Source organism: Pan troglodytes, chromosome 12 (genome assembly GCF_028858775.2).
Source record: "Pan troglodytes isolate AG18354 chromosome 12, NHGRI_mPanTro3-v2.0_pri, whole genome shotgun sequence".
NCBI lineage: Eukaryota > Metazoa > Chordata > Mammalia > Primates > Hominidae > Pan > Pan troglodytes.
In genome coordinates, this window is record NC_072410.2 from 38,089,082 (window position 1) to 38,110,557 (window position 21,476).

Below are 21,476 nucleotides of genomic sequence, written 5' to 3' on the forward strand. Positions count from 1 at the left end.
CTTTTTCTTCATTTTGCTTCCTTTTATTACTCCCAAGCTTTCTGCAAAGTCTCAATGCCTCAGGCTGTTGTAGCTCTGTTTTTAGGGACTCAAAAAAGTGGCTTGTGTTTCTAGTCTGGGGAGAAGCCAGGCAGAATAGGCAGGAGGCAGGGTGAGTAGGCAGGCTGGCAGGCTGGGGTAACAAGAAATGAGGACAGATTTGGGGAGTATATAAACATTCCTGGAGGATTCCAGGAATTCACAGGGAGGACTAGGTAAAATAATGAAGTCCCCTCAATCAAGCACCATGAGTCCTTAACCTATTGTTATTTGTGCACTAGAAGGCAACGTGAGTCCTGACAGATGGAGATATTGGGGAATATCTGATGGCACTTACTTTTTTAGAAATACCCTTCATCCAAGTTTTAACATAAGGCATCCATTTCAGTTCTTCAGGATCCACAAACACCATTCCACATCGACTGACTGTTGCAGGGGAGGCAACCCGCAGATCTTGCACCTAAAATTGAAGAAAATTGAACAGGAAACAGCTAATATGATACTTCCTTATTTCTCCAACTTCAGTGTTCACACTTATAAAATGATTCACACTTTTAAAGTCTAACAACACTGAAGGGCTTCATGTGGAAGACAGTGGGAGAGCAATAAGTAATTAGAAATGGAGGAAGAAAGTTAAATGAGGTATAAGGTGAAAAAAATTCCCACAAGTACAGGAGGATACTGTCGAACTCTATGGGCAGGGCTAGTTATTTTTTTCTTTCTTCTCTTTGCTTTTCTCTTTTCTCCTGTTCATTCTTGTATTAGAATCCCTAGCACATACTAGACATTCAATCAGTATTTGATGAATGAATAGAACACAGGTGGCATCCTTCATAATGTTGGTAGCTGTACTTGGTCCACATTCCTCTCCCAATCCCTCATCAAATATTCATATCATGGTGGGATAATTTATTCTTATTAAATACAATAATTTTTAATTTAAAATGCATTTCAAATGATACAAAGCTCTTTCTCTCTCTCCTCTTTCTTTCTCTCTCTCTCTCTCTTTCTCTCTCTCCCTGTCTCAGGGAAGCCAGAGTTTATTGTACTTCCTATTTATAGACACAAGAACATTTGAGACTTTGACTGTCAATCTATTACAAAAGGATGACTTAATAAGTAAGTAAACAGAACACAATAATAGACATTATAGATAGTAAAGGCTACATCAGTGTGAGAAAAAAATGTAATGATAGTATGCCGATTTAATGAATGATTTCACTCCACAGTAATGTGTACACTTACCTCAAAAAGCATGTGAATTTGAGGTGTGAGTTTAATCCTCTCACTGTTAGCCAGGCAAAGCATCTTGTTATCATCCAGCACCGTATTCATGTTTTCAATCCAAAGAGCATCTACTGGCCCATCACTGATGATCCATTTATGGTCTTCTGAAGTATCATTCACAGCTGCTCGGACACTTAGTGCCATCAAACCATCTTTCCATTCCAAGGTTAAGTTATTAACCTCTCCATATAATTCACCCATGGTAATTGATTTAGGGTTGAGAACGTACATTTTAACTGCTTGGTAAAAGGAATTTTCTAACCCAAGTTTTTGTAGATTCCCTAAAGTTTCTGCTAGTATTCGGTAAACTGTGGTCTTGCCACCTCCTGTTGGCCCGACTAACATAACACCATGCCTTACTAGCATAGTTTCATAAAACTGTATCACCTTTCTAACCATACACATCTCAGGCTGAAGATTTTGTCTATTCATGACATCCACAATTGTTGATTGTAAAATACCATAATCATGTTCTGGAATTTGGACTCCAGGAAAAAGGTCAGATATGATTCCACTGTCAAAACAAAAATAAAATCAATTAGGAACAACTGGTCATTGATATTTTCCCATATTTGTTACAATCAATGAAATATTATGAGTCTTATTGTTTCTCATGGATTTTTCTCTTCTGACATGTACAGTATTAGTTTGTCCTATGTGCTGTACCAGAATCTATCATTTCTCTGATATCATGTATGATTTTGTTTGTTTCCTGTACAGTAGACCAATGTTCCTAAGTATATTAGGAGCTTCTTGGGAGTAAGCGATATCTCTTATGTTTCCTTCTGTATTTCCCACAGTACATGGCATAGTACCAAACATATAGAAGGTGATGAACTTATTTTTAATTATTAAAAAAATTATAAAATATCTCACTTAAAAACTTAAACTTATTTTAAAATTTTGTTTAAAAATTATATTTATAGCTCAACTTTTCCTAAAATCACTTACATATACTCATTAACTGTATGTGGCTATTCAGAAAAATAAGATGAATGTATAATTAAAATTAGTATCATGCAAGAAGGAAGGAAAAATGTGACTATTTCTATAGGAAACAGTTAGTATGAGATGTTTCAATGGGAAAAAAGAAGCTAAATCTTTACCTCACATTATATACACAAATACATTTGTGATACAGTTAAAACCTTACATAAAGTGATGAAAGTACTAGAAGAAAGTACAAGAACTAAATTTTGCAACATTGTGGTAAGGCGGTCTTTCTAAGAACGGCAGGAAATCTACAACTGTAAAAAAGGTTGACAGTGAAAAAAGAAAAACAGACAAAAATCAAACTTCTGTGAGATAAAAGGCTTTATATACAAACTTAAAGCATGAATGAGAGACTTAGAAAAACATTTCCAATGTTTATATCAGATAAAGGTTATGACTTTCTATAAATCAATAAGAGTACAATAGGAACATGCTCCAAGAATAATAATTATAAATAAATAATGAACACAGGAAATGATGCCCAATGACTCTAATAGTTAAAGAAATGAATATTAAAATAGGCTACTACATTTGGCCTCTCTTTAAAACACTTAAGGGGAAATAGGCGCCTTCATAAAACCACTTATGTTAATGTAAAAGGGTAAGTCATCTTTGGAAGACAATTTGATTTAATCTATTTAAATAAAAAATGTGCAAACCCTATGACCTAGGCAACTTATTTCCAGGAATCTCCCCTGTAGAAATATCATACGTGTGCAAAGATATATGTATAGGAATATTCATTATTAGAATAGAAAACAATTAGGAAAAAATCTAAATGTCCATATATAAGACCTTTCATGTTAAAGTAGTTCTATAGGTTTATTATGTCTCAAAGTACCATCTTATATAATAGCAATCTAGCAGCAGTAAAAAAAGACTCATGCATATATACTAACATGAAAAAGATGCTCAAGATATATAACGAATTGAAAAAGCAACAGCTGTAAAAATAGAAATGTATTAAAGGTAATACATGAAAGTGTCAACCAACTTATTTCTCCAGAAAGATGGAACAGATTTACTTTTCCCTATTCCTTCCATTAAGTACAACTAAAATCCCTGTACATTAAATAAAATAAATAAAAGAAGACTCTGAAAGGTAGAGAGAAGTCAGACTGGCTAGGTACCTTAAGATGCAAGCAATAACACAGTGACTAGTCCCTTGTGTCTTTTTGTCTTTTACATCCTGGCAATCCAGAAACGCCAATGGGCACAGATTTAAAAAAAAAAGCCCCAGGAAAAGCTTACTGTCTTTATCCAAAGGACCAGGAAAGGGGCAGCCCAGCAAGACAGAAAACTTTTAGGCAATAACCGCTCTACTCTAACCAAACACCACAGAAAAATCCTGAGGTATTTATTCCTACCCTTACCAGCAGACACTGAGTGTGGAGCCCAGACTTCCACTCTAGCTAGGGTGTAACAAGTCTCCTGAAATTCCTCTTCTCATTCCCCCACAGTGTCAGAGAAGGCCAAATAGGGATGTACTTTCATCCTCACTGGGAAGTAATGATGCCCCCTTTGGTATTAGTGTAGACCATATGGGAAGCCTGGACTTCCAGCCCTACCCAAGAATAATGAAGCACCCCTTCTGCTCTCTGACAGGTGGAATCAGAGGAGGCTCAGTGGAGAGTCAGGACTTTTACCACTGTCCAGGGGTAATAAAGCTGTCTTCCCTTGTGGCATCAGTGGAGGTCGCATGGGGAACAGTAATGAGGCGCTTCTACTCTTCTATCCAGGACAATATCACTGGAGGACTGCCAGGGAGCTGGAACTCCCACTCCTACACAGCAGAAATGACTGCTCCCACCAGATATCAATAAAGCTTGAATTCTATCCCCACCTGGCAGTAACAAAGTTGCATTTCTAATTTCTCTTGCTGGTGTGGCATCAGGAAAAGCCAGCTAAAATAAGTTTAAATAAGATCTAGAGTCTCATAACATAATACCTCAGATAAGTAGGTTTCAATGAAAATCATTCATCACATCAAAAGCCAGAAAGATCTCAAACTGAACTAAGAGAGACAATCAATAGATGCTAACACTGAGATGAGAGAAACGTTAAAACTGTCTGACAAATTTATTTTATTTCTTAAGGGATAGGGTCTCACTATGCTGCCCAGGCTGGCCTTGAACTCCTGGGTTCAAACAGTCTTCCCGCCTCAGCCTTCTGACTAGCCAAGACTATAGGTACATGTGACTACACACAGGTGAGATCATTATCTTAAAACAGACATCATAAAAATGTTTTAAGGACCCATTATGAACACAATAGAAACAAAAGAATATAAGGACATCTCAGCCAAAAAAAAAAAATACAGAGAGCCTATTAGAAATTTTAGAACTGAAAAAATACAATAACAAAAAAATCAATAGATGGGTTCAAGAGCAAAATGGAAGGGATAGAGGAAAGATTTGGTAAACTGCAAGATAGAATAATAGAAGTTACCCAATCTGAACAAGACGGAGAATATTATCTGAAAAAAGAAATGAGAAGCCCTTGGGGACCTGTGGAAATATAACAAAAGATCTAATATTTGTGTCACTGGAGTCTCAAATGATGGGGAAGGATGAAAGAGCTGAAGAAGTATTCAGAGAAATGAAGACTGAAAATGTCACACATTTGCCAAAAAGCATGAACCTACAGATTTAAGAAGTTGATCAAATCTCAAACAGGATAAACCCAAAGAAATCCATATGAAGATACAACATAGTCCAACTTCTAAAAATGGAAGACAAAGAAAACAATTTTAGCAGCAGCCAGAAGAAAAAAAAAATGACACCTTATGAATAGGGAAAAAAACACATAAAATGACAACAGAATTCTTATCAGAGACCATGCAGGCTGACAGGAAGTGGAAAACATCTTTTTAAAAAAATGTTTTATTTTCAGTTCTGGGGTACATGTGCAGGATGTGCAGGCTTGTTACATAGGTAAGTGTGTGCCATGGTGGTTTGCTGCACCTATCAACCCACCATTTTTCAGCTCCCACTTATAAGTGGGAACATGTGGTGTTTGGTTTTCTGTTCCTGCGTTAGTTTGCTGAGGATAATGGTGTCCAGCTTCATCCATGTCCCTGAAAAGGAACATGATCTCATTCCTTTTTATAGTTTGCTGAGGATAATGGTGTCCAGCTTCATCCATGTCCCTGAAAAGGAACATGATCTCATTCCTTTTTATGGCTGCACAGAATTTCATGGTGTACCTGGGAAGTATATGGTACAACAGCTTTCAAGTCCTGAAAGAACTGTCACTCCAGAATCCTATATCCAGGGGAAATATCCCTCTGGAATGAAGGGAAATCAAGATATTCTCAGATAAAGGAAAAGGAAATGAATTTGTAGCCAGCAGATCTACCATGAAGAATGGCTAAAGGGAAGTTCTCTAAGCAAAAAGAAAATGATGAAAGAAGCAAACTTGGAGCATCAGAAAGGAAGAAAGAACATGACAAAATGAAAATATGAGCTTCTATTATGAACATCGTATTACCATTCATTGTGAAACTTAATTGTATATTTATATATAAGCATCCTTCAGAGATGCTGTGGGTTCAGTTTCAGACCACTACAATAAAGTGAATATAGCAATAAAGCAACTCATATGAATTTTTTGGTTTCTCAGTGCATATAAAATTAATCTTCATGCTATATTGTAGTCATTTAAGCATGCAATAGCATTATGTCTAAAAAATGTGCATACCTTTATTTAAAAACGCTTTATTGCTAAAAAAGGCTAATGACCATCTGAGCCATCGGCTTTTGCTGGCAGAGGGTCTTACCTCAATGTTGATAGCTGCTGACTGAGCAGGGTGGTAGTTGCTGAAGGCTGGAGTGACTGTGGCAATTTCTTAAAATAAGACAATAATGTTTGCCATGTTCATCGACTCTTTTGTGAAAGATATCTATGTAGCATGTGATGCTGTTTGATAGCATTTTACTCACAGCAGAACTTCTTTGAAAATTGAAGTCAGTTCTCTCAAACTCTTCCATTGCTTTATCAACTATATTTATGCAACAGTCAGAGTCTTTTGTTGTCATTTTAACAACGTTCACAGCATCTTCACCACGAATAGATCCCATCTCAGGAAACTACTTTCTTTGCTAATCCATAAGAAGCAACTCCTCATCTATTCACGTTTGATCATGAGATCGCAGCAATTCAGTCACATCTTCAGGCTCCACTTCTAATTCTAGTTCTTTTGCTATTTCCACCACATCTGTAGTTACTTCCTCCACTGAGGTCTAAAACCCCTCAAAATCATCCATGAGGGTTGGAATCAACTGTTTCTAAACTCTTATTAATGTTGACATTCTGTCTTACCATGAATCATGACTGTTCTTAATGACATCTAGAATGATGAATCCTTTTCAGAAGGTTTTTAAATTAACTTTGCCTGGATCCATTAGAGAAATCACTATCTATGGCAGATAGAGCATCACAAAATATGTTTCTTAAATAATAAGACTTGAAAGTTGAAAGTACTCCTTGATCCATGGGCTACAGAATGGATGTTGTGTTAGCAGACATGAAAACAACATTCATCTTGTACATCTCCCTCAGAGGTCTTGAGTGACCAGGTTCATTGCCAATGAGCAGTAATATTTTAAAAGGAGTCTTTTTTTCTGAGCAGTAGCTCTCAATGGTGATTTAGCCCTTTTCTCATTTAGAACAAAAAAGGGCAGCTTGCTGCCAGTGCTCATTTAATTTTACATAAACATGCTCTTTGAGGCTGAAGCAAATCTGACTGCTTTTCAGTGTGAAAATAAAATATAAAAACTGTTCTTGGAGTTATTTCTAAACAGAACTAACATTAGAATCATCCAAATCATCAGAGTCATCTATTTTGGAAAAATCAGATTCATCAAATGAATCTTGGGCCAACAACTATTAAAAAAACAATGTTAACATCATGCATAGGAATGTTATGCTTTCTAGGATTTGACATTTTCAGTGATCAAGAACTACTATGTTTTGTAAGCAGAAATACCACTACTAAAAACAGAATGCTATAGAATGATGCCTTTTGTTTCCAAAGTCAGTATACTACAGCAATGTGAAAATAATAATAAAAGATAATTCATGGCAAAGTTATCTCGGGTTAAATTCTGCAGCCACAAGTGCTGCCAGCGAGTACTCTTGGGGCAAACGGGAAAAGGGTTAAAATATTCAGTAAACCATTCTCTAAACAGACATACTGTCATCCATGCCTTGTTGTTTCATTTTTAGAGCACAGGCAGAGTAGATTTAGTGTAATTCTTAAGGGCCCTAGGGTTTTTGGAGTAGTAAATGAGCACTGGCTTTAACTTAAAACCACCAGTTGCTTTAGCCCCTAACTAGAGTCAGCCTGGCCTTTAAAGCTTTGAAGCCAGGTGTTGGTTTCTCCTTTTTCACTATGAAAGTCCTATATGGCATCATCTTCTAACAGAAGGCTGTTTGATCTACACTAAAAATCTGTTGCTTAGTGTAGCCACCTTCATCAGTGTTCTTAGCTAGATCTGGATAACTTACTGCAGCCTCTACATCAGCATTTGCTACTTTACCTTGTACCTTATGTTATGGAAATAGCTTCTTTGCTTCAACTTCATGAAGAAACCTTCATGAAGCTAGCTAGGGAAAGAAGTTTGAAGCTAGCTACTTCACCAGGAGTAGATCCCATCACAAGAAACTACTTTTGGCTGGGTATGGTGGCTCACACCTGTAATTCCAGCACTTTGGGAGGCTGAGGTGGGCTGATCACTTGCGGCCAGGAGTTCAAGATCAGCCTGGCCAACATGGTGAAACTCTGTCTCTACCAAAAATACAAAATTAGCCATGGGTGGTGGCATGCGCCTGTAGTCCCAGCTACTCAGGAGGCTGAGGCAGGAGAATTGCTTGAACCTGGGAGGCAGAGATGGCAGTGAGCCAAGATTGTGTCACTGCACTCCAGCCTGGGTGGCAGAGTGAGACTATCTCAAAGCAAACAAACAAAAAAATGACTTTCTTTGCTAATCTATAAGAAGCAACTCCTCATCCATGCAGGTTTTATTATGGGATTGCAGCAATTCAGTCACATGTCTGCTAGCTTTGAACTTTTCTTCTGCAGCTTCCTCACCACTCTCTCCTCCTTTATAGAATTGAAGAGAGTCAGAGCCTTGATCTGGATTAGGCTTTGGCTTAATGGAATGTTGTGGCTGGTTTAATCTTTTATCCAGACCACTAAAACTATCTCCATATCAGCAATAAGGTTACTTTCTCTTTCTTACCATTCATGTATTCACTGGAGTAGCACTTTTAATTTCTTTCAATATTTTTTCCTTTGCATTCACAATTAGGCTATTTGGCACAAGAGGCCTAGCTTTCAGCCTATCTTGGCTTTAGACATGCCTTCCTCACTAAGCTTAATCGTTTCCAGCTTCTGATTTAAGGTGAGAGGTGTGTGACTCTTCCTTTCACTTGAACACTAGAGACCACTGTAGGGTCATTAGTTGGCCTAATTTCAATATTATTGTGTCTCAGAGAAGAGGGAGGCCCAAGGAGAAGGAGAGAGATGGGAGAATGGCTGTCTGTGGAGCAGTCAGAGCACACACATTTATCAATTAAGTTTGCTGTTATGTATGGGTGCAGTTTGTGGTGCTCCCAGAACAACTGCAATAGTAACATCAAAGATCAATGATCACAGATCACCATAACAGATACAATAATAAAAAAGTTTGAAATATTGTGAGAATTACTAAAATTGCCACATATACACATGGTGAACACAAGCTACTGGAAAAATTGTGCTGATAAACTTGCTTGATGAAGGGTTGCTACAAACCTTCAATTTGTAAAATACATGATATCTGCGAAGTGCAGTAAAATGAAGTGAAATAAAATGAGGTATGCCTGTAGATACCTCTGCCCTCAACTTTGGAGACACAGACAGTCACATACACAGGATTACAACAAACTAGTATGGGAGCCAGTGCCAGGGTAGGAAAATGTGAGCTGTAATGGATAAATTGCTTGAGGCTAGATGTGGAGATGTCTGAGAGTTAAAAACTCCAGGGGCATCCAGTCATGGGGTGGAGGGGCACATCTTTTGTGAGTTTTACCTCTAGGAGCTCAACCAAGTCTTGGAGTAAATATCTGAGAGAAATCCCATCATGTGAATATTTTTGCAATCCATGCATTTGGCAAAGGTCTAATATCCAGCATCTATAAGGAACTTAAACAAATTTACAAGAAAAAACAAACAGCCCCATTAAAAAGTGGGCAAAGTGCATGAACAGGCACTTCTCTAAAGAAGACACCACATGCGGCCAACAAACATATGAAAAAAAGCTCAACATTACTGATCAATAGAGAAATGCAAATCAAAACCACAATGTGATACCATCTCATGTCAGTTAGAATGGCTATTATTATTATTATTATTTTTTTTTGAGACAGAGTTTCACTTTTGTTGTCCAGGCTGGAGTGCAATGGCACAATCTCGGCTTACTGCAACCTCCACCTCCCGGTTTCAAGTGATTCTCCTGCCTCAGCCTCCCAAGTAGCCGGGATTACAGGCATGTGCCACCATGCCCAGCTAATTTTGTATTTTTAGTACAGACAGGGTTTCACCATATTGGTCAGGCTGGTCTCAAACTCCTGACCTCAGATGATCCACCTGCCTCATCCTCCCAAAGTGTTGGGATTACAGGCATGAGCCACCACCCCCGGCCTAGAATGGCTATTACTAAAAAGTTGAAAAACAACAGATGTTGATGAGGTTGTGGAGGAAAAAGAATGCTTTTACACTGTTGGTGGGAGTGTAAATTAGTTCAACCACTGTGGAAAGCAGTTTAGTGATTCCCCAAAGAGCTAAAAACAGAACTACCATTTGACCCAGCAATCCCATTACTGGGTATATACTTAAAGAAATACAAGTCATTCTGTTTTAAAGACATATGCATGTGTATGTTCATTGCAGTATTATTCAAAATAGCAAAGACATGTAACCAACCTAAAAGCCCATCAATGGTAGACTGGATAAAGAAAATGTGGTACATATGCACCTTGGAATAATACACAGCCATAAAAAGGAATGAGATTATATCCTTTGCAGGAACGTGGATGGAGCTGGAGGCCATTATCCTTAGCAAACTAATGCGGGAACAGAACATCAAATACTGTATGCTCTTACTTATAAGTAGGAGCTAAATGATGAGAGCACATGGACACATGGTGGGGAACAACACACACCGGAGCTGTCGGAGGGTGGGGAGTGGGAGGAGGGAGAGGGTCAGGAAAAATAGCTAATGGATGCTGGGCTGAATGCCTGGGTGATGGGATGATCTGTGCAGCAAACCACCATGGCACATGTTTATCTACGTAACAAACCTGTACACCCTGCACATGTACCCTGGACCTCAAAATAAAAGTTGGAAATGAAAAAAAAATCACATTCGAAAAAGAAAAGAAATCTCTTCATGCTTCTGGCAGGGGAGGGGAAAAGAAACCATTCTGAAATAGGCTGGAGCACTCTGCTCTTCCTAATAAGGAGAAGCCAGGAGAGTTAATCAGAGCCTAACCTGCTAGAGTTTTGTCAGAGCTTAACAGATCCGGGGGAAGGGAAACATCAACTCCAGCTGGCTCTAGCCTTTCACTGGGAGAAGGGAATTACCCAACTCTAGGCCACTGTAGCCACCCTGTACCACCTAACGGGGAGAAGAAACTGAGAAACACTTATGAAGCTTACCGTTCAAAGGCATAGGCTCATTAAAAGACTGAGTCCTAATCCTAGGACAATAGAATACTTTCCCTCCTGCTGCACCTTACCACTACATTACTTACAGCCAATTTACTTTTGGCCCAGTTCCTTTTAACCAGTACATCATGTCCAGCTATTAAGAAAATATTATGAGGCATACTAAAAGGCAAAAAAACAAACACAAACAAACAAAATAAAACAAAAAAAAAACACAATTTGAAGAGACAGAGCAAGCAGTAGAACCAGACATGGGAGGGATGCTGAAATTATCAGACAGGGATTTAAAACAATGATGATTAATATGTGAAAGGCTTTAATGGATAAAATGGACAGCATGCAGAAACAGCTGGGCAATATAAGCAGAGATATGGAAAGCCAAAGAAAGAAGCAAAAAGAAATGAATTATAAAAACCAGCACACTACAACAGAGATGAAGAATGCCTTTGATAGGCTTATTAGTAGATTGGACACAGCTGAGGAAAGTATCTCTGAGCTTGAGGATACCTCAATAGAAACCTCTGAAACTGAAAAGTAAAGAGAATAAAGACTGGAAAAGCAACATAATACCCAAGAACCATGGTACAACTACAGAAGGAGTACCACATGTGCAGTGGGAATACCAGAGGGTAAGAGAGGGAGAAAAAAACAGAAGAAATATTTGAAAGAATAATGGCAGAATTTCCCCAAATTAATGTCACACACCAAACCTTAGATCCAGGAAACTCAGAAAACACTAAGCAGGATAAATACCTAAAAATTATACCGAAGCAGGTCATTTTAAAACCATAGAAAATTAAAGATAAAGAAAAAATATAGAAATAAGCCAGAAGGAAAAAAAAAAACCCCACTTTACCTATAGATGAGCAAAGATAAGAATTACATTTGACTTTTCCTCAGAAACTATGCAAGCAAGAAGAGAGTGGAGTGAAACATATGAGGAAAACCCCACCAACCTAGAATTCTGTACCCTGTGAAATTATCCTTCAAAAGTGAAGGAGAAATAAAGACTTTCTCAGACAAATAAATATTGAGAAAATTTGTTGCCAGCAGCCTTGCCTTGCAAGAAAGTTAAAAGTAGTTCTTTAGAGAGACGAAAAATAACATAGGTCAGAAACTCTGATCTACCTAAAGGAAGAGCATGGAAGACAGAATAATTGAAGGTAAAATGAAAATTTTTATTTTTCTTAGTCTTAATTGATCTAACAGACAACAGTTTGTTCAAAATAGTTATAGCAACAATGTATTTGATTATATATGCCTATGTATATATTATATATGTGCTTATGTGTGCTCATATATAAGTAAAATGAATGACAGCAATGACACAAGGGATGGAGGGAGGAATTAGGATAGAAGGGAGAAATACGATTGTTATTATAAGGTACTCACACTTCCCATGAAATGGTATAGTGTTAATTGAAAGTGGGCTTAGATTAGTTGTAAATGTATATTGCAAAATCAAGGGCAACCACTGAAAAAAGTCAAAAAAGGAAAAAAAAAGAAAAAGAAATGGTATAAATGTGGTATTAAGAAGTTTGGAGGGGGATAGCAGAATAAACAAATAAAAGAGTTAGAAAATGATTGTCTTTGGGAAGTGGGAGTTGGTGAAAGGCTGGGGACTGTTGCTTTCCATGAGACTAATTTATGAAACTATTTTCTTTTTAAAACTATATACATGTATAACGTGGAGAAATGTAAAACTAAACAACAAACAACAAAATGGATAAAAGCAACTGTATTTATGTTAAACCCCAAGTCTGACTTTTTTTGAGTCAGAAACTTCTCTTAGGTCAGGAACTTATGGCCAAATGCTAATTTGTACAGCACATAGTCTGGTGATAAATATTTTGATAAAAAAACACAAATGATTGTAATTATGCCCAAACTTTGGTATCTTCATTTTAAATGAGTATTTCTTAAACTGCAAAATAAGTTTCTCCAGAAAAGATAGGAAAGTTTTCAGCTTGTTAGAGAAAGAAATAATTGAAGAAAAGACTACCATTTGCCTCTACGTGATAGCCATGCTTTACTTGGTAACGTCTAGAAACTTACCTGAACAGAAGAGCATCATCTGTTAGAAATTTTGGCAAATTGGAGTCTCGTAAAGCTCTTATCAACACCACATCTTCATTTAGGTCTGGGTTTTGTCTTTTTAAAGATCTAAATTTAAAGGAATATTTCAGATAATATCACAAGAACGTAAGGTTGAACATGATTTTCTAAACCTGTGGGGAGGGCAGAGCCCTTCCCCTGAGGATTCCTGTTAGAAGGAGAAGATCATTTTCCCTCGTGTGTTCAGCGTTCATCTCCATCAGAGCATACTGACAAGTCCTGCAATGGCTATGCAGCCTTGGAGAGAATGACAAGGACATCTTCTCATCACCCTCCCCAATCCCGATGTTATTCAACCTGAATTTATAGTTCCCTGAATACACCATGATGATTCCTATCGCTGTGATTTTCTTTTCTCCCTGCCCAGAATATCTTGCCTTGTTCTTTGCCTGCTCTTATTTCCCCCGCAAAACCCAGCCCAGTGACTCCCTTTTCTAGAAAGCTCCTGTCCTCTATCCTCCTTCTCAGCGAACCTCTGGTGGGTGCAGCCCTGTTGCTGCCCTCCCTGCATTGCAGCTACATGACTGCACATTGGTCTGTCTCTACGACCCACTGGACTGTAGCTGTGCTCCTTCGGTGCAAGTGTATCTCAAGTTCTTAGTATTCCTAGTCCTTAAATGGCCATCCTGTAAAGAGGGGACATACTATATCTGAGAGGTTAAAAGATAGAACAGAGGGTAGGAAAGTGCAGGGAGATTCGTGCAGAGCCCAGTGATGCAGGAGCCAGGCAGAGGGTTCCTGGATGTGCAGAACCTGAGCCAATGAGTCATGGCCTGAGAGGAAGGACTAGAGATAAAATAGGTCTCCTCAGAGGCTCTGGACAAGTTGGGGATTCCAGATGCAGTAGTTTCAAGAAGTTATAAAGAGAAAAGGTGGGGTCTGAGAAGAGGAAAGACTCTTTCTTTACTAGATACTAGAAAGAAGCTTAGGCTTGGGCCACGTTATAAAGACAGAGGTGAAATCTAAGACATAAGCTGAACTGAATTGGAATTACGAAGTTTCTTTAAACTCCTGAGGCTTTCTCAGGCAACAAGTATGACTGGCTTTGTTGCATATGCATAACACACTGTGTGTCTTTTAAGTCTAGTCATACCATCTTATGGTGGTAAAGGTTTTTGTACACAAAAGACCAATGTTTGAATTTGAGTTCAGGGGAAGTGAATGTTATCCTAAGCCTAGCTGGGGATCATTTTCCGTCGAGGACAACCATGTTAGGACTCACAGTGAAGAACTGTCATAGGATAAGGAGAGAGAGCCTGTGTCAATCTCTCATGGAGTGTCAAGGTAAGAATGATGACAACAGCAGCAGCCAACATTTATTAATCACTTACTCTCTGAGAGCCTTTCCTGAGTTACCCATTTAATGCATTTGATCACATGGTTTGGGATTTCACTCTTGACTACTTTGGTTTCTTACCCAGCCATGACCAGGACAGACTTCACAGCTCTCATGCCAAAGTCGTAGTGGTCCTGCTGAGACAGCTGCTCACTGCAAAGCTTATACATCTGAGTCATTTTTCTTGCTAATATTTTACTGGATTCAAATCCTTCAGAATATAGAATTACCTAGAATAGAAAAAATAATGCAATGCTTATTATATTGTGTTGATAACAATGTATTAGCATGATACCAACATAGTCAAAATTGACTCTAAACATTATACTTTCCAAGTTGTTATGTCTTTTAATCAAGAAACATAAAGATTGAAGGGAAAAAGGCTTTCTGTGCCACAGGAAACGGGAAGGCAGAATATTGTATGGGGATACCTAGGCACTGATTCTGTTTTCCATGTGTAGATGAAGATGTAGCTTTGGGGACATTTGGTTCAAGGAACAGAAAAGCCCAGCTTTTGAAAATGTTCCCATCATGAAAGTTGGATGGTGTCATTAGGCCCGAGTACAAAACCAAGAACTGAGCTTCTCTGATCTGACAGGAACACCACCCTAGTGGAGAGTGATTACCACCAGCTTCCTTACTTTCCCGGGGAGTCAAGGGAAGCCATGCAAAGATTGTCAGCCTCTCCTCTGCCTTTCTTCTGACAAGTTTCTGCATCCTTGGTTAAATTAATCAGATGATGCTTAGTGTCTCTGACAGTGGAGCTGGAAGCAGACCCTTTTTTCTATTTATAATCTGCCTGAAACACTGCAGTTGGCCTCAGATGCAGAATTTAGAATGACGCAGAGTTCTTACTGGTGTCTGTTTTGTTTACTGCCCTATCCCTGCTGATTAGCACAGTGCTCTGCACACAGTAGGTGATTAAAAATATTTACTAACAGGCTGGGTGCAGTGGCTCACACCTGTAATCCCAGCACTTTTGGAGATCGAGATGGGTGAGTCACTTGAGGTCAGGAATTTGAGATCAGCCTGACCAACATGGTGAAACCCCATCTCTACTAAAAATACAAAAAATTAGTCAGGCATGGTGGCAGGAGCCTGTAATCTCAGCTACTTGGGAGGCTGAGGTAGGAGACTTGTTTAAACCTGGGAGATGGAGGTTGCAGTGAGCCGAGATCGTGCCATTGCACTCCAGCCTGGGTGACAGAGCCAGACTCTTTCTCAAAAAAAAAAAAAAAAAAATTACTGACAACAGAATCTAATTCATTTAAACTCTAAAAATAATAGGGATAGCACTCAGAAGACTAGACTTTCAAATTCGTCCAATCCATTACTGAGTACTATAACAACAGGACAAAGCATGAGATGTGGAAAACATGTTGGACTGGACTCTAAACCTGGTTTTCTTCCTACCAGGTTGGGACAATGAGCAAGTCATTTATTGTCCCTGTTTGTAGAGAGGGTCAAGAGTAAAGATACTACCTGTCCTAACTGCCCCCCACCCCACCATGCCCACAGTGGGTATGGGGGACCCCTGAGCTGCTGTAAGCATTATACTAATTGACATAGTTTGGATGTTTATCCCAGCCCAAATCTCACATTGGATTATAATTCCCAGTGCTGAAGGTGGGGGCTGATGGGAGGTGTCTGGGTCATGGGGGTGGATCCTTGATCCCTCATGGCTTGGTGCTGCTTTGCAATAGTAACTGAGTTCTGAGATCTGGTCATTTAAAAGTGTGGGGCACCCCCTCACCCACTCTTTCTCTCTTGTTTCTGTTTTCACCATGCACAGTGCCTGCTCCCACTTCACCTTCCACCATGAGTAAAATCTCCTTAAGGCCACCCTAGAAACCAAGTAGATGCTAGCACCACACTTCCTGTACAGCCTGCAGAACCATGAGCCAATTAAACCTCTTTTCTTCATAAATTACCCAGTCTCAGGTATTTCTTTATGGCAATGCAAGAAAGACCTAATACCCTAATATAGGTTGTAATTTTTCTAATGATAGGATTTGGCACAGTCTACTCTATTCTTAAGCAATTACTTTTATTTCACATAGAAGAATATTTAAAATTAGCTGTTATCACAGGAATTTATTAGCCAAAGGAGTGATCTGTGCTTTCTGAGAAATTCCATCCTAAAGGGGTAGTGTCCCTTGTTATGAAATGCAGCATGGAGCACACAAGGGGTCTTCTGGAGTCCTAAAAATGCCTTATATTTTGGTCTTGGTGGTCACACAGATGAATGCATGTGTAAGAATTCACTGAGCTGCACCCTGTGAGCTGTGCTCTTTATTGTGTATAAATTATACCTCAATAAAAAGTGCCATGAAAAATACGTATAAAATTTAGCTGGATATAGTGTCATGTACCTGTAGTCCCAACTACTCAGAGGCTGAGGTGGGAGGATTGCTTGACCTCCATTTAGTTCCAGCCTGGGTAGCATAGTGAGACCCTGTTTCTCTTTTGTAAAAAAGTACAAAATGTGAATATATCAATTCTTTTTAAAAAACTATTTTATTTTTAACTAATTAAATATTTATTTATTTATTTTGAGACTGGGTTATGAGACTGGCTAATATTTATATTTTTGGTAGGGATGGGATTTCACCACATTGCCCAGGCTGGTCTCTAACTCCTGGACTCAAGCGATCCTCCCACTTTGGTCTCCCAAAGTGCTGGGATTACAGGCTTGAGCCACTGTGCTTGGCCAAATACATCAATTTTTGGCTAGCATTTAAATTCTTGGCTATTTAAAGCCAGTTTAAATAGAAAGATGCCTAAGTAGATACAGAAAAAACAAACATGATTATAAATAATTTGTTAATGATTACTATTTTTTGACTAAGTTGATACATACTTATAAACCAATCTCCAACCACTTCATAGTGAGGAGGCTTCTACTCAGCATCCCTTGACTCCAGTAAAAAATAATGTGCAACGAGAAACAAAAATAATCTGTTTTTGTAATGAATCCAGACATTTTAATTCCTAGAGAGGAACTGAAAAACCCCAATGAACTGGTTAATTAACTCATTGATTCTTTCCAGTTTTAGGGGCCTATTATATTCCAGATACCATTTTGGGTATTATGGCTATAGCAGTAAACAAACAAACATGCAGAACTTAACATTCCACGTGATAACAATCATATCTACACTTAATAATGTGTAACCATTAATAGGGGCATTCATAAAGGAAACTTTCTACCTTGATAGAATCGAATGGTAAATAAAAGAAATAAGTTTACATTTCTGCTGCTTTATAATGTGATGCTCACCTCTGCAATCAAGGCATAATTTGGAACCATCATCGCAAATGGTCTAAACAGGGCTTTCAAATTATCTGGCAATTCAGTTCTCCCTGCATAGCCAGGATTCATTGTGATGAAGGCTGCACAAGTCATCACCAACTTTATTTCCCGCCCCTCAAACATGAATCTAGAGAGCTGTTCGAAGATAAAATATAAGTTAACACTCTTCCAGACACTTGTAAAATTTTTCACCTAATTATTACTCGAATACAAGACTCATGTAATGAAGCACTAAAGCAAAGACTACTGAATACCATTGTTGGACAACAGGGAACATTTCTGATTCTGTCCTGTCTACTTCCAATCTCTTCTGGGCTCTGTGTTTCCTGATTTCTGTCTCCCTGCACCTGACTTGCCCAAACTGTCTCTTCCTTCCTAGCCAAGTCCTGAAATCTTCTAGGTCTGAACATTTACTGAGCCTCTTCAATTCAACTTTCTATTTTTTTTTTTTTTTTGAGACAGGGTCTTGCTTTATCTCCCAGGTTGGGGTGCAAGTGGCATGATCAGAGCTCACTGCAGCCTTGACATCTCAGGCTCAAGCAATCCTTCCACCTCACACCTCAGCCTGCCAAGTAGCTGGGACCACAGGCACACCCCGCCACGCCCCACTAATTTTAAATTCATCTTAAACTTACTGACCATTAAACCTTCTCCACTCCCACTTTCTGGTATTCCCCAAGGAATTCCAACTTAATCTTAGTCTGAGTTGTTGAGGCCCCACTGTCACTGTTTTTGTCACCACCCCTTCACTTTTACTTAACAGCAAACACTTGTTGAGCACCTGTTGCAGGTGAGGCAATAGGTGAGGCATGGAGGCACACAGCTGAAGGAGTCTCACTCTTGAGATCTCCAGAAACTCCCAGGCTTGCTGACTGCAATCAACCTGGAAACCATGACCACACAGTGCAACACATACTACAGTGCAGGTGTGTGCAAAGCCCATGGGGGTAGTAGACAACCTGCTTGGGACCTGAAGAAGGAAGAAGGATGTTTCAGGTGGAGGAACAGGGGCAGCCATTCCAGGAAAAGGGAGCAGGAGCAAGAAACAACACTGCATGTTCCGGAAATGACGAGCAATTTACTTTGCTAAAGGGCAAAGTTCCAGAAAGCATAGCTAGGCTGGGCCTGAGCATCAGGAGTCCTGCACACTAAACTAAGGAATTTAGATTTTGTCCCATGTTTGGGGGGAAGCAGAGTGATAGGATCAAAATTGGCAGCAGAGAGGTTGGACAGGCTACAGACAGGGAGACCAGTAAGGAATGATCATTAGGGACATAACGAGAGCCAGAATTCAAGAGGTGTAAGTGGGGAGGAGAGGCATCTAGCAGATAAAATTAACAAGACTTGGTGATGGCTTAGATTCTGGGATTAATAGTGATGGGTCAAATCCAAGGTGAGTTCCAGGTTTCTAGTTGGGCCACTAGATGAAGATGCTATCAACAGACATGAGGAATACAGGGAAGACCAGGATGGAGTAAGGTGATGTGCCACAGCCTGGAGGAGAGAATGCATGGTACAACTGGAGACCATTTCTGCTGCTGCTGAATGGTTGCTTGTGCTAGCAAACCTCTCAATTTCTGTGGTTTAGTTTATCTATTCTAAACAGTATACCCCACTCCAACTGTCTCATGGCACTGGCAGCTTCAGGGCGAGGCTGGTTATTTGCAGATGCTCTCCTGTCTCCTCTGTCCTCATGTAGCTGCTCTCCAGTGGGCAAAGCTTCAATCCTGCCTCTACTCTCTCTGGTCTCTGTCCCCTTACTCCATATACTTTGCTTTCAGTGAATTGCTCAGCCAGATGATAATAACTTGCACAATATAGACTATGCTATCTCTGTATTTAAAGATCTTGTGTTTAATATAGGCCTCCCCAGAGTATGCGGGAACAAGAGGGAGTACAGATAAGGGAGCTTAGACTTTAGAGTCTAATAATTTTTGGTGTCTATGAAAATATTTTTTTAACTTTGAATTCTTTTCACCTATCACCTTGGGGGAAATGACATATACTTCACATAGATTTGGTGTAAGATGAAATAAGTGTGAGCACATACCACAATGACTTACACAATTTAGTAGCTCACTATAGTCCAAGTCATGATTTCTTTTTATTTGTTCTGTAATTCGCTTTTTTGCAGAGGGCGATAATCAAAATATTTAACAACTCTTATCAGGACACCTTCCAATGAGATAGCCTCTGCCTCTGGAGCTAGAGCTGAGTCCAGAGTCCCCCGTGCTGTGCCAGGATGAACCCTTATTGGTGGATCGAGAGGAGGTCTGGGGCTCTTCCGAAAGGGCCAAGGGAGTAGTGGGGGCCCTCACAGGGCTTGGAGCAGTGCTGTTTTGGTTTCTAGAGGCTGAACACCAGTGCTGCCCATTGTGACCAGATCTCCAAAGGTCAACACAGAGTGGTAGAGACTTGGTCCCAACCTTCACTGCCATCAGCTTCTGAATATGAAATCCCTTCTCTAGAGACATGCTAATAAGGGGCTAAAACAAATTTTAAATAACAGGACCACTCAGTATCTTCATCTGGCACCATATTCCTTGGATTTTCTAGTCCAGTGAGCTCTGGAGAGCCAAGGTCCCCTTGGGCTCCCCAGGATTCCTCCCTAACATTTTTAGCATCTCCTTCCTAAAATGTATCATTCTGTGAGTTAATGACAAATTTAAGGATTGCTACCTTGAAAGTCGATTGCCCAGTGCCTTACCTTTGCCGCTTTGGCGTTCCTAATGGTAATGAGTTGCTGCGCAATGACGGACAGAACTTCTATATCAATTCGATTAAATTCATCAAAGCAGCACCAGGCCCCTGACTGTGCCAAGCCACTGAAGAAGCGCCCCATCATCTGAAATCAAAATAAAGCAGTTCAACTTTGTATTGTGTAGTTCAGCTCCTTCAAAAATTAAATTCTGAGCTGAAATATTAAAGAAAAAAGAGGTGGTATCTGCAAATAAGCAATAGTTTTATGTGAATACTGGTCTATGTCAGAAGTAAACACTTTTCTACAAGAGGAAATATGTTTTTGAGTCTCTCTAAGTGATTTGAATCTGTTTTATTTTTAAACAAAATGACAATCTGACCAATTTTCCTTCTTGTTTATAACCTCCACTCACCTCTGCAAATACTTGACAGATTCTCAAATAGTTTAACACATGGAACATACAAACTTAAGGACTTTAAAAAAACTTGAAAAATTTTACTAATGGAAGCTTTCATTGTCTTTAGAAGGTATTCTACATGGCAAACACACACAAGGACTACTGAGCAGAAGGCATAGCTGTGCAGATTATAGCAGTGATTCTTAATTTCTTCTACAGCAGAATCCTAATGGTGGAGGAAAATAAGAATGTACCATCTAAAGTGTGGCATTTCTTTTGGGCACTTGAGATATTGGTTAAGCATGTGTATAAATCTTGCATTATACCATATATCTATCTCTTTAGTAATAGAACTAGTGGTTTTAAATTTCAAGGTGGTCAACTGAACACATACTACATCCCCCCTTCCTCCGATTCCCACAAATCACAGAAAGGCTGATAGATCTGTGTGCATATCTCTCTCCTTTTCTGTGACCACACTTATACCTGTACCTGCTTGATAAAAACATAATGGAAAGGGAAGCCAGCAGGAAGAAGGTTTTGAAAAAAAAAAAAGCTGGAATATGGAAAGCATAGGGAAACAGA

General features: G+C 39.2%; 1 protein-coding gene across 1 annotated transcript in view; it reads right to left on the reverse strand.

The window, feature by feature from the left end:
- DNAH6 (dynein axonemal heavy chain 6) overlaps positions 1–21,476 on the reverse strand; it is a 303,630-nt gene that overhangs the window by 164,104 nt on the left and 118,050 nt on the right. Inside the window, exons 30-35 of the mRNA XM_515578.8 lie at positions 20,501–20,638; positions 17,761–17,928; positions 14,562–14,710; positions 13,085–13,192; positions 1,285–1,840; positions 377–499 (exon numbers count right to left, since the gene is read on the reverse strand). Of these exons, the coding sequence (XP_515578.6) occupies positions 377–499; positions 1,285–1,840; positions 13,085–13,192; positions 14,562–14,710; positions 17,761–17,928; positions 20,501–20,638 (1,242 nt within the window). The remainder of the gene's footprint in view (positions 1–376; positions 500–1,284; positions 1,841–13,084; positions 13,193–14,561; positions 14,711–17,760; positions 17,929–20,500; positions 20,639–21,476) is intronic.